Source organism: Sturnira hondurensis, unplaced genomic scaffold (assembly GCF_014824575.4).
Source record: "Sturnira hondurensis isolate 20B ecotype Veracruz unplaced genomic scaffold, ASM1482457v3 Scaffold0006413, whole genome shotgun sequence".
NCBI classification, from domain to species: Eukaryota; Metazoa; Chordata; class Mammalia; order Chiroptera; family Phyllostomidae; genus Sturnira; species Sturnira hondurensis.
The window spans coordinates 539,959-558,243 of record NW_028079044.1 but is presented as its reverse complement, the minus strand read 5'-3'; the positions used below and the strand labels follow the sequence as shown (position 1 = coordinate 558,243).

Sequence of the window (18,285 nt, the reverse complement as noted above, 5' to 3'; positions counted from 1 at the left end):
TTTCTCTTCTAGTTTGTCTTGGCTCTGAATTCTTTCTTAGCCAGAACTGAAGTTCTAAGGTTGCTATTTCTAGACTGAGGTCTAACACCTGGTGCTGTTTTGCTGCCAACCCTTTCATTCCCAAGTTAACCTGTTTTAAGATCTCAGCTTACATCATTCCTCAGGGTAGCCTTCCCCTAAAGCCCTAGATTCAATGTTACTGTTTTCATAACTTCGTATCTTTTCTTTCATGGCAATCACCGTAATTCATAATTGTATTTACATCTTTAAGAGGAATTGTCTATTTTTGCTTCTTGGTGCATATCACGTGTCTAAAACTTAAAGCCCAATGCTTGAGTGAAAAGATGCTCAGTTAAACAGAATGTGGAACTTGTTCTCAATTCCTATCCTGACATACAAGATTATGAGTGTAGCTACACTGCAAACCTCTTTGTTTGGAGTCTCTTTAGAATTCTCATCCAGTAGACAGTAATTTTGCTTTATTAAATCTCATCCAAGTTAATGTTTTCTACAATCTCGCTTTTCTGTCAACTCCTAGTTTCCTATTTTATTAAATTTTCCCAACAAGCATGATTTATAAGTATATACTTAAGCCAAAATCTCAAGACTGAGGAAAAGTTTTGTGTAAGAATCACTTTCAATTCAGAAGGGATGGTTATTTACTTACTACATTATGAGATAAACAAATAGGCTTTATAACTTGCCTTGAAGTTCAATGACAAAGCTATCTTTTTAACAATGTATTTGTAAACAACTTTTGGAACACAAACTATCCTTAAATACAAGAGTTATATTCTCTATGTAGCACAAGGCTATTTAAATTTTCAGTCAACAGCTTCTAAACATTCCTATACTTAAACATTCATGGAGCATAATAATACTGTTATTTTTAAGATTAGAAATTGTTTTCATTCTTAGATTTTCAGCTTTTACAAAAAAAAGATTTAACACTTTTACATGTAAGATTTTGCATTTTTTGCTAGTTTTAGTTTTAAAAATTATTGAAGTAGAATATCCTGAAATTATTGAGAAAAAAACATTTTAGCCCATATTTTAATAAATTATTTTTCTAAAAATGGTATATCTTTCCCCCTCAGAATTAGTATGCCCTAGAAAATGGTGATTGCAATAGAGAGAATAAAACTCTCGTGTGAAACAAATCCATGACTCCCCAAATGGGTACAATTAAAAAATATTTTTATTGACTTAAATGGAGTGACATTGGTTAATGAGATTATATGGGAGACTCAAGTGCACAATCCTATAATACATCATCTATATATTGTATTATGTGTTCACCACCCACCAAGTGGCAATGATTTTTAAATGACTTTGTATTTCAAAGGGATGCCTTGGAAGGAGGTCTAAGAGAGAGTGATGGTAGTTTAAAATGAAGATGCCGGTCTCACTTGACTCATTGTAAATAGTCAACCCTATGCAGAACTTCAAAGGGAAACGACGGGGGGGGGGGGATCAAAATCAAGATGTTGGTTGTAGATTACTCCATTTTACAATGGATGCCTCAATATTTAAACATATTGTGTTACTGGTATTTAATAATAATCTCAATAATTTCATACTCTATTTCATTCTTCCTAGTTGTGTTTCAAAAATCTCACATATATGTATGTGAAATAGAAAAGTTCAACTTTAGGAAGAAAATCACTTAACTGACACTACTTTAGCTTTCAATGATTAAGACGACATGTAAAAACCAGAGAGAACAATACTTAAAAAAGCAAACTATAAAAATATCTTGAAAGTGAAACTTTATTTTTTATCTGTATATAATTCTAACTTTGTAACACTAAAACGGAAAGTATGTGTGTGTGTAGGACTGAGTCACTTACGTCTACACTACCCACCCCAAAAGAACAGAGAAAACACAAAAATGTTGTAAAACAAGGTTTATTCTGCAATATCTTATCAGAATGAACTGCATCTCTTTGGTAAAAATAAACTTTATAAACATCTTAATAATCAGAGATTACATACAAAAACTAAACTTTTGTTAAGTTGTTTTTAATATCAGCAAAGACTGGCAACTGAGAAGTGATTCACTCGAACTGCTCACCTACTGGTAGTTAAAAAGCTCAAACTCAGGGCAATTTTTATGCTGTGTTAGAAAAGAGGATAAGGAAACAGTATAATTCAAATTTATTGACTCAAATAGCATTCTTACACTTTCATTAAAAATAAATAATAGTTACAATGAATTGGCAGTTATACATTTTTATACACTATATGATGTCAACATAATACTTTAAAATTAAGCACTTAGTTTTAATAACAATGTACAACACTTTAAAAACAAGTGTTGACAATGGCACTGGCAGTTAGATGCAAAAAAAAATGTGCTTTAAGAAAAAATGGCAGGTATAACATTAAAATACTCTTTTTTTCAATAAATATTTTGACTACATCATTAACAAACTGAAGTAAATTTTGTTTAATCAAAGCTTACACATTTCAAACAAAAAGTATAAAATATATGTAAACCAGAAAGCCTTGAAGTTTCTTATTTAAATGCTATGGTCTTCACAAAAGAAGTTGTTAAGTTACTGTAATATTTAAGACAGTCATCTCTACAGCTTGTGAAGTACTCATGTATGTTGCCTAAATTGCTGGGAAAGGCTTCCTGGTCTACCAAGACACACACATTCCCTCTTTAACATTTTCTCTAGCTTTGAATTCCTGCTAACATATGTGTAACTGGCCATCTAGTAGGAACCCTCTACCTAATGTCTCAGAAAGTAGCAAAGAAAAAATATATATATATATTCTCACTTTACTATGTACACAGAAATCTAAGTTAAGAAAAGTCATGCTGGCTATAAGGAGAACAGGAAAGGCTTGAAGGTGGAAAGAAAGGAGGTGATCCACCAATAATTAGCTTTTCCATGAATACAAGTAATGTTTTCTTTATCTGAATTTGAACATAAAATATTAATTTAGTAATATATTGCACAAATAAATTTCAAAAATATATAGTAGTCAAAAACACTGATTCTATTTGGGATGTGAAAGATAAAGATTGTGTTGAGGCAAAACTCTTCCTAGGGATCTTCTATTTATAAACTGAAATTGGCTGTGACAAATTATACTGATGGTGAGGCAAATTATAAGTTAGCTTAAATCACAGTTTTAAAATCTGTTGGAAAATATGTAAGTTCTCCAGGATTGTTGTTTTATTACAGTAAAATTTGTTGATGACATATTATTGGAAATACAATTTCCAGTCCATAGGACTTCAAATGACTTTCCTTAACTGAGTGGTTATTAGCTATATTTTTATCTCAATATACCTGAGAAATGAGATCATAATGTCTATGGAAGTAATAATGGGGAACCATAATTAAAAAGGCTCTTCCCCCTGAAAAATAACTGTGTTGGTAAGTCAGCAAATGGAAAGTTAGACACAAAATTCTGTACCAGAATTAAGTGTAAAATATTGTGTAACTTCCTCCTGTCAGCTTTTAGTGCAAAAGTGTTTATTGCCCTTGCTAGTGATAAACTTCAACTTTTAAATTTGTGAGAAGAGTACATGAAGAGGAAAAGAAAATCCAGTTCAAAGAGTTATTAAGACAAAATAAATTTGAAGATTCCTATTAAAACTTGGAACAACTCTCCCCTCATTCTTGTTTTGGATCATTTTCCTTCACTTACAAAGAATAAATATCTAATAGAAAGGAACTAGAGAGAACATTTTTGGTGCAGAATTTCAGTCGAACAAAATAAACTGGACTCAGATCATTGAAACACTGTTCCTAAGGTCTATTCACAAGGCCATGGTAAATACTTTTTAAATATTACTAAAATGATTTTATAATCTGTGTACTATTTTATACTGTGGTAAAGCAATTTTTGGTGTTATAGTCACTATCTAAAAGATGCCAACTTTCTGTTGTAGACGTGACCTAAGTGAAGAAAAGACCGAACACCTCATCCTGCATGTTTATGGGCTATTTTTCAATAGAAGATTTAAAAATTACCAACTTCCAACAGCACTGATTCTATTAATGTAGCTAACCAAGTTCAATTACAATTAACATAGAAACAGAACAGATTATATTACTGTTGTTCTCCCTGACTTAAAAGTCTTGCCAATTAAAAAAGACATTTTCATTATGCTTCTCATTTGACAGTTTTGCTCTAATAAAACTTAGAAGTTAAAATATTTGTCTCAAAAAATCCAAGAAAATGCTTTGTAGTCATAAAAATAGCTGAAAGTAACAAATCAGAATCATAAACCTGTGTGTGTGTCTGTGTATATGTATTTATGTACAGGATCTGGCACAAATAACACCCCCTTTTATTACAAAATCATAAGCATGTAATTCTGTAACATAACAACGTTACACTCAAGCACACCATATGACATTTTAGGTGAAATGTTCAAGTTAAAACTATAAGTTATTACACCCCACCAACCACACTCCAGCAGGCGCTACTTCTGCCGGACCTTGTATAAATGAAATCATCAGCAAATGAAAACAAGGTCATTGCCTATGAAATAGGATGTTGGAAAGTTGCTTCTGCCATTATAAAAAATATATAATGATTAAGTTTAGTTTTTATTAGCATCCCTTATACTTTCTAAATAATATGAAAATGATATGAAAAAATGTTTCATACAAACAGATTTTTTTCAAGTACTTAAAATGCCTCAGTCAATGCACATTTGGAAATGTAATATAAGACATTTAGCATGGATTAATGGCACATAATAGATATTACACTGCCTCCTCAAAAGGGTGTATTTTTTAAGATTTAATTTTATATACATTTTGAGATTCATGCAGGTGCTTTGCCTCTATAGTCTTGTTAAATCCATTGTAATTTAATTGGGTATATACAAATTTAATTTATAAAAAGCTTGGACAGAAGGTTTTTTCCTGAATGATGACATTCCTTCCTTTATTTATGATATAAGTAATATTATTCAAAATATTTGTATTAGATTACACTCCATTCCTACTGTAAGTTTCTCAGAATGTAGTATATTTAACTGGAAAATGCAAAGATTAACTGGTAAATGAAAAGATTCTCTTATTGCAAAAGTGTGTTAAAATGGGTGTTAACTTCATAACAATTCTATAGCTCTATCCTCTCATTGGATAATTTTCATTGAACAAATGACAGCTAGTGGCTAACATTTAAACATTGGTTGCAAAGCACTATGAGAAAGAATAGAAGGCTCCAGTAAATGCTATGGAGTATCTGGCAAAGAAAACATTTCAAAGATAATATTGTAATAGGAATTGGAGTGCTCTTAGATGACATTACACCACAAAACTGCCTTTTAAAAATCTTACAAATCTTTGCTGTACTCTCTGCCTGTGTAACCAAAAAGAATTTTCTAGACCTCTAAGGTCTTTTCCAATTTACATTCAACTTTGTTATGCTTCAACAACAACAAAAAAATTAAGACAGAAAAAGTTCAAATCTTATCCTACTGGATTGACTATGTCAGAGAGGAGTATATGACAAAGACATCAGCAAAATTTTTAACTGGATCAGCAGTTAATTACACATTGAGGAAAAGGAGTCGCCAATTAATACATTTTGACATATCAATAGAATAAAAGATTTCTCCTACAAGTTTAAGACAGAAGCTGTGGGTTTCCTTATTTAAAAATTTCAAATTTTAAAGACACATCACAAAAATTATGCTTTTAGGACTTCACATCATATTTATGGTTGGGCATGATCCTAACAGCAATTATTTAATAAAAGTTAAAACACAAACAAAAATGTTTTAAAATAAACAAGTAATTGGCATCCCTTCCCCACTCTAAAACAAAAATAAGTCCATATGGCTTTGATTCCCTTGTAAAGAACTAAGTAGAAGAGTATTGCCACACTTCAGAATAATTCCACACTAACAGGTATTTCTATTTTTTCCGCTGCTTTTGACTCTGTGCCTTTGCAGTACTTATTAGGGAACCCAGACATGTACGAATCCCAGCAAGGTGGAGCAGAGATCCAGCTGCCTCTTTGAGCTCCTCATCAATTTCCTGACGTGACTGTTTTCGAATCTTTTTGCCTGGCTGTCCCTTTGCAGAGGCCTCTGCACAAGCCTGTGATGCATAGCCACTGTCTCCAAGAGGATCATCTTCGTAATCAACGTCTGTATCTTCTTCACTGTGAAATCCTTCACTGCCATCACTTCCCACATGACTACTCTTTGGGATGAATTCATATACCTCATCCACAGAAGACAGGGAAGACACGCTAGACCTGGATGCACAACGCTGTGTTGCAATGCTATTTGCACTGTAATTGTGATCTTCTTTTGGATCAATGCTGGTGGCTAAAGAATTACTTTCTTGTAATCGCACAGCATTGGGATGATTAAATGCATTACCATAACTCCTTTTCTTTTGCATTGTTGTTTTAAGAGAAAGAGGCTTCTCACCTGTGGAAAATAAAACTTCCAATAGATCAAATGCATTTGATTGCAAAAACAGGCCATTTAAAACAACTATGTAATTTCTGAATAGCAAGTGCTATAGATTAGTAATGTTTTATAGGTTCTTCTTTTTTTTTTTTTACACAAACCATATCATCCTGTAGGTATTAATCTGAAACATTTTTAAACCACTTGATGATATATGTCTTGACTTTCCCAAGGAAAATATGATGATTTGAACTGCTCGCACAGAATGCCCAAATATGTATGTTATCACTGCATTGAATTATCACTACAATGGTTTGCTAACCGTTTCCTTGTTGATATTTGTAGGTTCCCAATTTTTCACTACTACAAATAACACTATAATGGAAATCCTTTTAGATGCCTTTTCTCACACATATGAAAATACTTTTCCAGGGGAAAAAAACCCAAGAAGTGGAATTATTAAGTAAAAGGGATATACACATTTAAACTTACAGTTGGTATTTCCAAATTGCCCTCCAACACAGTTGGACCAATTTATATCCTACAGTTTATGACAACACCTAGTTCCCATACGTAACACTTAATATTATAAATCATTTAAATTTTTAATAATCTCATGAACAAAAAAGTATCTCAATATTGTTTCATACTGCATTTCCTTGATTTCTAGAGAAGTTTCATATGTTTTTCAAATACATGTTGCCCATATAAATTTCTTCCTGAGATCCAACTATTCATATATCTTGCTAGTTTTTTGAACTGGTTTCTTATTTCTTACTTGTAGAATCCTTTTAAATTTTCAAGCTTAATTTCTAAATATGCTATTATTTCTTAATTTCTTAATTTCAATATAACATGATATATCTTAGCAATAACCTCTCAATCTCTCAAATGCTCACTAAGTTAACGGAAATACAGTAAAAGAGAAACTAAGTTATTCAGATAAAAACACAATTTAGCTGGAAAGAATATTTTTGCTATAACATTTAAGTATCTTGCACTCTGAATTATATTTGAAAAGACACTAAAAATGTACTTTATGAAGAAAAGCATGATTACTTACATTCTAAAATTCCTTGCTCTATGGAAGTATTTAAAAGCATCATTGCTGTGGCAGCATCAATATCAGATTCTGAAAAAGGAAAAGAGTGACAATGTTAATGTTTTTAATCATAAGTGCTTGCATGCACCCCAAGGTAACCAGTGTTAAGATTTTAGTGCATATTCTCCTACTTAAAAAAAAAGAATGGTGATGGAAGGAGAGTTGACTTCAGGCAGTAAACACACAATAAAAGATACATATGATGTATTACAGAGTTGCAAACCTGAAACCTATAATTTTATTAAGCCATATCACCCCTATAAATTCAATAAAAATTAAAAAAATTTAAATGATGCACATATTTTGCAGCCTGCTTTTGTTCACTTAAAATTATGAACAGTTTTGTGAACAGTATCATATAAAGGAGGATTGAGAGGTATGAGAGATAATAAAAGTTCTCTTCTTTAATTATTTACAATGAAAATGAAAACCTGAACTGCATCTGAGTAAGATTTGCCTTTAGATAAACTAAGTTACCTAAAAATGTATTATTACTTTTTAACATTTTTACCTCTCTAATATTTAAAAAATACCCTTACCTATGAATATGTGCAGTTATAAAGTACTGCATTATTACTCGTACATGCTAGTTACAAGAAATAAAAATATACATAATTGATCGGTCTAGATCATGTGAATCTACAAAAGCTAAATGAATAATTATTGCTGGCACAAAATATTAGTACTAACATTTTTAGTCATAATTATATATAGGTCTATAAGTACTATAGATATATAATACTCAAGAGGTCAAACATAATTATGAATATCCCATAAGAAAAATGGGCTTTAAAAGATGGTAAAATCAACATGTTCTACTCCAGATGAGGTCATTTTGCACTCATGTCTATTTTTATACTGGAAGTTCCTCTCCACCTTAGTGATCTATTAGTCTGAATAACTGTAGTTGAGTAAAAGTGAAATGGAAGCCCTGGCCAGGTAGCTCTGTTGGTTAGAGCATTGTCCAGATACGCCAAGGTTGCACATCAGATCCCAGGTCAGGACACATACAAGAATCAACCAATGAATGCATGAGAGTAAGTGGTACAACAAGCCAATGTTTCTCTTTCTCCCCCGCCAAAATCAATCAATAAAAAAAAATTTTAAGTGAAATGGTATAACCTAAAACGTGAAGGAAAAGTTAGAAAATAATTAAAAATTTTAGATTATAAAGGATGCACTTAAAATAAGACTCAGATATGAAAACTCCCATTCCTATCTCAAAGCTGGAAAAAATTTTTATTATCCCAAAGCTTTTAATTTTACTTGTAATATCTAATTATAAAGTTATTTTAAATAATAAAGTCATTAAAATATTGATTTGTTTTCCCCCCAATGTGACTATAAATTCTAAACGGGCAGGAAATGTTTGTTATTGACTTTAATAAACAAGCTTAAGTAAATCATAATAAACAAGCTTAAGCAATCATTATGTGCTATGAGGGAGCACATAATACGAGAGCTCTCTTCCCTCGACCTCATGAAATGGAGTCTCTATGTGAATGTCTTTCCAATTAGAGGTCAGCTTCTTCAGGGTGGGAACCGCATCTTATCTGCTGTCTTCCATAATATCTGGAACAACAGAAGGTCCTTCATAAATGCATAAAGAATAAGTGTATTATATCTTGGCCTCCCTTACATAAGCTGAGTATCACCAAGTTACTAACACTGAGTACTTTCAATGGACTTGGCATGTGTTAAGTATTATTAACTCATCTAATCCTCAAAACTTTATGATATGGGTACTATTAGTGTTTCCATCTTAAAGATTAGAAAACAGATGCAGGAGTCTCTAGGAATGACAGATGTAGCACCTGAACCTCAGTAGACCACTTCTAGAACCCAGGCCTTCAATGTGTATTCCATCATCATTCTTTTTTTTTTTTAGATTTTATTTATTTATCTTTAGAGGGGAAGGGAAGGAGAGAGGGAAAGAAACATCAGTGTATGGTTGCCTCTCGTGCATCCCCTGTTGGAAACTGGCCTGCAACCCAGGCATGTGCCCTGACTGGGAATCGAACATCGATCCTTTGGTTCGCAGGCCCGTGCTCAATCCACTGAGCTACACCAGCCAAGGCCATCATTCTCTAATAGTTAGTAAGGACCCATAATTGGAGTAGGAAATTCTGCAAAAAATTACAGAATGTACTAGAAATCATTTATTCTGTTATTCATTCAATAAATTGAGTGTTCTGTTATGAGCCTGACATCATTCAAGGCTGCGGGAATACAGCAGAAAACAAAACAGGAAAAACCCTAATCTCAAAACACAAAGAAATAATTAAAACACAGTATGCCAGAGAGTGATAAGCACCAGGAAGAAGAATTACTAAGAGGGAAGGGTGATACTGAGAAAAGTGGCTGCGACTTTTAATATGGAGGTTGGGGAAGAGAAGAAGGTAATAGTTGAGCAAAGACCTCAGCAAGGTCAGAGAATGAAGCCATGTGAACATCTGAAGGAAAGGCACTTCAGAAAGAATAGCAAGTAAAAAAAAATTAATCAATGATTCACACACATCATAGCCAAGAGGCTTGCAAACAAAGACCTTTCTTATTCGTATCTTTTAAAATGAGACCTGACTACAACTCGATAGAGTTCAGTATTCTAACACATCTTTGAAGACGAAAAAGTACAGCCAGGAGCCCATATTGTATCTCTGTGTGAACTGGAAAAGAGGCAACTCTCCCTCCAGGTGGATGCTTTCCTGTATCAAGGCGCACAGCTTGAGGACTGGAGTGTGGGTGGGAGTTCAGACCTCACTCATTCCTTAGCCAGTTCCCCTTGTACAGGGCACAACTTCCATGGCATTATGCAAAAGCACTAACAGATATTTTGCTGCTCTATGAAATAACTGTTTCTTTTCATAAAAAAGGTTTTCCTATTTCCAGTTATATATATGAAGGAGGTGGTGGTGAGGGAGCAAATCCAATACTACTGACATTCACTATAATGAGGAAATAATTAGAGACAATTTATAATCTTATAAATGAAACAAATAAAATCTTACTCAAACTCAGTATATCTCTAATTTGACTTCCTATAGTAAACTTCCATTACAATTCAAGGAGTTATATTTCTGAACACTATACCTAAAACTAAAGACAACGGGTAAACAGGCTTATCCTGGCAATATAAGTAAGCTGCACAAACACCATTTCTTTTCTTAGTTGTCAAATATTTAAAGTGATAACAAAATTAGGTACTATTTCTGTAACAACAGAATGATAGATGTGTTCCTTAAAACATTTATTTCTTGTAGAAGTTATTATAGCCTCATTAATTTGACCCTCCCATAGAATTAACTTTATGAAACCAAGACTTTGCAAAAGGATTTTATCTACATCTGATTTGCTTGATTTAGAACATTTGCAAGCATGCTTCCCACAATGCCTTGTCAATTAACTCTAACGCTGATAAGTTTAACTTCAATGTTAAAATACGCATTAGAGAAATGACTCATAACACTTGGTAATCAAAAATACCTGAGTATCGCCCTGGTTGGTGTGGCCCAGTGGACTGAGTGCCGGCCTGTGAACTGAAGGGTTGCTGGTTCAATTCCCAGCCTAGGGCACATGCCTGGGTTGTGGGCTGGGTCCCAACAGCAGGTACCAGAGAGGCAACCACACATTAATGTTTCTCTCCCTTTCTCCCTCCCTTCCTCTCTGTCTAAAAATAAATAAATAAAATCTTTTAAAAAATACCTGATTTTCAATGATTTGTCTAAAATACAATCTTGAGCTTCTCTGAACAACAAAAACTCTGTGCAGGCTTCACAATAATTTTTATTTATAGTAACCAATCTGTCTTAGTATTAAAAGTAAACTGAAGACTTACTTGTTTATTGTCACAATAAAAACACCTTGTAATGTTATTTTTTCATTAATAAGTACTTAATACTATTTTAAAGGTGACTGTTTTTAAAACACATGCTATTAGCTATATTATCTAACATATCCAGTTCATAAAGAACATAAATTTTGTTTTTATAAAGTCATTTGTATGTATTTTCTCTGACGCTACTTAGAAGTTGCTGTTATCTCATTCTCAGTCCATTTGTTTAGGGCATGATATAAGAACCACAGATGCAGAATTTAAATAGGTATAAGCTCAGCAATAACTAAGAGGATTTACTGCCTCTATCAAAATTAACATACAGATTTACAGAGCATCCAAATGGAGAAGCTGTCTCCTGTGATTCTGTAGGAGAGCAATTTCAATAAATCACCAATACTTTAAGCTGCCTGAACCATGGGGTTTACTTTCATGTCAATGAAGATACAAATTATGCTCATTTGCAACCTTAAATTTGAATTCAGATTTGCACTTACCCTCTAATATTATCACTATCTAAATTTTATATTTGCTTGTAGTATATTACAGTGCTTATGTATAAACACTGAAATCTACTAACTAGTATGTCAGTTCCATTTTCTACCTGCTTTGCTGTTCACTGATGTGTCCTTTTTTAAAAAATGTATTGGTTGAATCTTTTATGTGCCCTGACCAGAGACTGAACCTGCAACCTTTGTATCAGGTTAATGCTCTACCAACTGAGCTACTCAGCCATGGCCTTCACTGACATATCCTTGGTAGCCTAAAATAGTGCCGAGCACACAAGTGTGCTCCATAAATATTTTAGACAGACGAATTTACCACAAATGCACAGCAAACCAAAGATTGACCAAAAAAAGGTTTTGTTTTACTATCTCAGTATGAGATTCCTGTGTCTCTTGCTACTTGTTACACAGTATTGTAACATACATATGACTACATAACTGCTGTGCCTGTTTTGGCTGACACTGGTTTCTGAGGTTCCTAAGCCTAACTTCTGTTACTCTCATATGTGCCTAAAGGTCACTCTAATAAAATGGTAAGAAAGATGTTTCCATGAAGTGATAAATGAATCTAATATTAGTCTTCAACATCGAGCCCAACGATGACACCTAAGTAATCTTTACAAAACTGATGATGTCACTGCATTCTTTACAGGCTCTAAAGCAGCTCCCCCAATGTCTCACATCAGGTAGGAGTGCAGGCTCCCAAACCAGAGTTCCTTCTATTCTATGTACTAATTGTGTCACCTTGAGAAAATTGCTTTATTTCTTGCAACTTTAGTTTCCTTATTTGGAAAATAGTACCAGGACCTCAAAGAGTTGTGAGGATTAAATGAGATAATGCATGCAAAGCACCATAGTAAGCAACTCCATGCTAAGTGATGTTATAATCATTGGAAGAAGTTGAAACTCATGTTAACTAAGTTCTCCTGGATTTGGTTAATGCCTGCGTAAACTTCTTCATTGGTCTTGTTCATACTAAATGATAACATCTACAGCCACCAGACCAAGGCCACCAGTCTTCTTCTATACTCCTAGGCTTCAGCCATACTCATCAACCTGCAGCTCCACAGGTTAACCAAAGCTCTACCCAAGGTTAAGAATGCTCCCAACTTTTGAGTCCAGCTCAACCACCACTCCTTCTCCTAAGATGCCTTTCCTAACTTATCTCTAAGCATAATTTGGCATTCACTTCCTTTTCCCCCAGAGTACTCTACATAATTCTAGCCAACCTTCTTCAAACACACTCAATATTTTCTGAGACCAGAACCTGGGTCTTTCATCTGTGCATATGCAAAACCAGCCACTACACTAAAATGCCTGGCACTATGTAGCAACTCAACAATTACTGGTAGAATAAATAATTGTTTAATCATTTAGTGTTCTCTTTTTCAAACTTTCCCCTAGAAATCGTATCAAGAGAGGAGAAAAAGCAAATCTCCTCAAAAGTCTATGAAATGCCCTAAAATAACCTGATTTAAATATACTTTTTTTTCACTTTTGTAAATTTTATGTTTTTCTCTTAAAACCCATGAGAACTTTATATTCTATTCCAGGACAGATCTGCATTTGTTTTATGCCAGAATACTTTCTCCACCAAGTTAATTACTATATGGGAAGAGACTTAAGACTTAATTGTATAGAAATGAAGGGAAGTGAGGTGCTAGTAGCACTGGGGAGATCATGCATAATATACAGAAATCATTAAAGAGATGTACCTTCACTCTTGTTATAAAAACGGTGATTGAAAACTAGCAGGAGTAACTTGTGAAAGTATCTGCTCTCCAAAAAGAATAAGCAGAACTTAGATGAAATGAAACAAGAGTAAGACAAGATTCTAAATAAACTCTGTAATTCAAAAATAAAATGTTCTTGCCCTGGCTGGTATAGCCAGGGATTCAGCGGATCGAGCACAGGCTGTGAACCAAAGGGTCACCAGTTTGATTCCCAGTCAGGGCACGTGCCTGGGTTGTGGGCCAGGTCCCCAGTGGGGGCCACGTGAGAGGCAACCACAAATTGATGTTTCTCTTTCTCTTTCTCCCTCCCTTCCCCTCTGTCTAAAAATAAATAAATAAAATCTTAAAAAAACAAAAACAAAGATAAAATGCTCTTAAAGTGTATATATAAATTCAGCTTAAAAGACTATGGGTCATATATTAATGAGGTAATAAAAAAAGTAAAGGAAGTTTCAACAATACATAAATGTAAAGAAAAACCACATTTATCCATGAAGTAACAGAAAAATGGATACTTACCTTACATTAACCCAGAACATATCTGAAGTGGACCCCATATCCACTTTTCTTTGCAAAGTTCTCTTAAGATTTTTCATTTTCTCTCCCTCCCTTATTTTTACAGACCATTATTACATTGCTTCCTATGCTCAGCTTATTGTAATTCCAAAGAGCCAATATATTTCTGATACATGGAAAGACTTTTGGTCTGAGGATTTCTATTTTTAAAAACATAGTCTGCCCTGGCCGGATAGCTTGGTTGGTTAGAGCGTTGTCCTGCTATGCCAAGGTTGCAGGTTTGAGCCCTGGTGAGGGCCCATGTAAGAATCAACAAATGAATGCATAAATAAAGTAAGTGGAACAGCAAATCAGTATTTCTTTCTCCCTTCCTCTCTTAAATCAACTTAAAATAATTTATAAAAATCATTAGAATTTCTCTAGGCTCCAAAGGCAACAATGCTAGAAAACTTTATGTTAATATATCACTAGTCTATAATATCAGTTATGAGTACAGAGAGGAAATAACCCACTAATTCAAAATTTTTATATACACTCAAAAAAAGTTTACAAAATTCTAAAAGTTAACTTATTGCCCTCTTAAAGTTCTTTACACTTAAATAACCTATAAAAGAATTTTCTGAACTATATTTAATCCAGAAGTTGGCAAACTGCTTCTCTAAAGGGTCATTAAGTAAATATTTTAGGCTTTGTGGGCAAAACCAAGGATACGCTACAGAGGTCTCTGGTGCAACTACTTAACTCTCCTGTTGCAGCAAATTTTTACAAGCCTCCAAATATTATTTTTATTTTTTTCAACTATTTACAAGTGTAAAACCACGCCCCATTTATAGGTCATACAAAAACAGGTGACAGACCAGATATGGTCCATGAGCCGTCAATTGCCGAACTTCTGCTCTAGCCACAGAAGTACTTGCAAAGATATGTGATGTTCTACTGATGATATTACTGAGAAACATTTTCCTATTTTGAAGGGAAAATACACAAAAAAGGAAACAAAAAAATGGGATGTACAACAGTGTATATAGTATAGTATTTGGAGAAAAGATAGGTTTGTTGGCATGTCTGTGCATGCATGCAAAAATTACCTACTCACATATAAAACACAAAAAGAACCAAAACAATTCTATCAAAATGTTTACAGTAGAATAAAGGGAAGTTTCAATTTCTCATTTATAAATATGCTTCTTTTCCAACATTTCAATAAACATATAATTGTTTTATAATTAGAGAAAAAATTTAAATCCTAATTTTTAGCCTGAGTTTTTAATGATTTAAAACAGTGATCTTACACATACCTTTGAGGGTTTGCACCTGGTTCTGCTTGAGTACAGAGCTTAAGTAGTGAGGTGATAAAGAGCCACTGAAAAAAATAGAGAAGACAAATGTACTTATAAAAACCTTAATCTCACTTTTTACAGAACTTTTACAAGCACAACTAACATGTACCCCCCTAAAAGCCCCCACAAACTGTTTTTACCTTTTTTCCCTTTGTTAATACTACTCAGTTTTGGAAGAGTCTGCCAAAGCAGAAAGAACATAAGATCCAAGATTAAATCACAGCTATTTGGATGTTCTTAGGCTAAATAATTAATCTCTTAGCTTCTTCGTCTGTAAAATAGGAATAACTAAGCCTCCCACATAAGGTTGCTCTGCTAATTAAATAAGGATAATGCATTTAAAATGTTTGGAACAATACATTATAGTTACTACTTGGTGTTGCAATGCCGAAGTTTGACATAATATCATTGTAGGTGTTACCACAGAAATAAAAGTGTTTACCAAAACAAATGTTTAAGGAGCACTGTATGGTAATGATGCAAAAACAGTTAAGTCCCCAATTTTATTAGTAAATATCATTATCACACTAAGCTTTCTACATTCATGAAAAGAGATCAGCAATTTCTTTTTAATTCCAAAAATTAAAACATTCCAGGGACAAACTACTTGTTTTTTTTTTTGAGCTTGTGATAGCATTAAAAAATCTGTTTTTCCAACTAAATTAAAAATCTGTTTTCTATTCACAATTCTATATACATTGTATATCTTATTCTCTTCCTCAAAAATACCAATTATGATATGAAAGGGGCTGCACAAAGGCATGTCAAATGAAACTCATTCTGCCAAACAATGAAAAAGATAAAATGTTTCTAAAAATATTAAGACAATGTCTTAAGGTCAAAGATTAGCTTTATGCTGTCATTGTTTAATCTACTTAATTTTAAGTCATAAAATCATCTTTATCTAGCTTTAAACATATGATAAAGTTAACAAATATAAAAAAGAAAATGCAACATACGAAAGGCACAATAAAGTGTGGTTTTGATGATATAAGAAAATAGCGCCAATTTTCCCATTTAATCTTTAATTTTAAAAAATAGAATAGCTAAATAGAATACATAAGTGACCATCATAGAACTTACTATTAGTTTCTAAATTATTATTGTTTTTTAACTGGAACATAAGCATCAACATTAACTAATAAAGATATCTATTCCTAAACAATGAAGATATAAGTGACCATTTCTTTTCCATATTTCATAAGAATAAGCCACTCAGTTTTTGTTACAATGATCCTTTTATCTACAATATGTTAAACAAGATACAGTGAATTAGACATACTGATTTTTTACTGTATTTCAGCTACCTCTAAAAGTTATCTAATACTACTTTAAGAAACTAACCAATATATGAAATGGTGGTAATTGTTGCAGCTGGGACTTCTTTATAACCTTCTATTTTTGTGTATATTTAAAAATTTCCACTTATTATTTTATTAAAAAGGTTTAAATATTTTTCAAAAATCAAATTAACTGTTATAGACAACACTTAAAAGTACCTTGACAAAATGTGACATTTTAAACTCAAATGAATATACTGTATTTTTCAGACTGTAAAACGTACTCCACCCCTTCCCCTCCAAATTTGGGACAAATAATGGTTGTTTAATGCTGCCACTGAGTTGTTTTCATTTATACTGGTGAAATATTATGTTATTTATGTTATTAAATATTTTAACACATTTTTTGCTTCAAAAAATTTTCCCCCTATTTTCCTCCTCTAAAACCTAGGTGTGTCTTATGGTCTGAAAAATACAGTACATAATAGAACTCAAAAAGATTCTGAAGGCTTCTTTATAAAAAAAACAACATCAGATATAAGGAGGTTGTACATTTTCAGATGTGACTTAAAATGGGAAAGCTGTAAGACCAATAGGAGTCACTGGGTTCGAAAACAAAAGGCAAGGAAACACGTTACAATTACATTTATTAGCAAAAACAAACAAAAATGTTTCTTTAGAGCTTAGTTATAACATATTCAGTACTAACTACATTTCCCAGAATTTATATTCTTACCCATCCAATATCCTGTGTTTCCTAATCACATAAGTTAGACTCGAAGTAAACCTGCTGTAGACTAATGTCTTATCCATAAATAATTGTTTATACAATAAAAATCCTCCAAACTCCTACAACTTTGTTGAGTTTCTCCATCTCACACAAGGGAATCTCATAAATCAGCACTGACACTTATATGGAAGACCCTATACCTTTGTGCAGATGTCAATGCTGAGGGAAAAGGTTGCTTCTTCAGAGCTTGCATAAGGTTGGGTTTATACTCTGGATCAACACACCATAAGGAACCTTTCCCATTAACCTAGAATGAAATACATAAGAATTAATAACCTGGAACTTTAAAACACACAATTAGTGTCTGAATGTTTTTATAAATATGAGGGAAAAAACCTCCTATAGTACCTTTTCAGTACAATGCAAAGGTTGAAGTAAGCTTGCTAGGAATACACTGTGTGATTAAAATACCCAAAGGCAGACTGCCTGAGTTCTTATCTCCTGCTCTGCCATTTACCTGCTATGTGGCTGGCTAACTTCTATTTCTTTGGGCCATTACTCCCACACTTGTAATGCTGGATAATAATAGTACCTACACCACAAGGAATTGTTACATGGGTTATATTATGCATAAAGATTCCTGTGCAGTGCATGGCCCAAAGGGCCACAAGGCCCCACAACTCTAGGACTTGCCATTCACATCATAATCGGTGAGAAGGACACAACCCCAAGTTATGCCATGTACAGCACGGAGAAGTGTACAACGTGGTCCTCCACACGTTATGATGTCACAAATGCCATTATTATTGTTATAGAGAAATTAAAAAGAAGAAAATGCTTTCTATG

At 33.2% G+C, this 18,285-nt stretch overlaps 1 protein-coding gene across 5 annotated transcripts in view; it reads right to left on the bottom strand.

Moving 5' to 3' along the window:
• Positions 1–5,306: 5,306 nt before the first annotated feature.
• Positions 5,307–18,285, bottom strand: part of FOXN2 (forkhead box N2) — a 55,537-nt gene continuing 42,558 nt past the window's right edge. For all 5 annotated transcript variants that reach the window (XM_037047844.1, XM_037047843.1, XM_037047845.1 and 2 more), the window contains 4 exons: positions 17,640–17,746; positions 15,388–15,452; positions 7,464–7,532; positions 5,307–6,418 (listed from right to left, as the gene is read on the bottom strand). In XM_037047844.1, the coding sequence (XP_036903739.1) occupies positions 5,895–6,418; positions 7,464–7,532; positions 15,388–15,452; positions 17,640–17,746 (765 nt within the window). In that variant the 3' untranslated portion in view covers positions 5,307–5,894. The remainder of the gene's footprint in view (positions 6,419–7,463; positions 7,533–15,387; positions 15,453–17,639; positions 17,747–18,285) is intronic.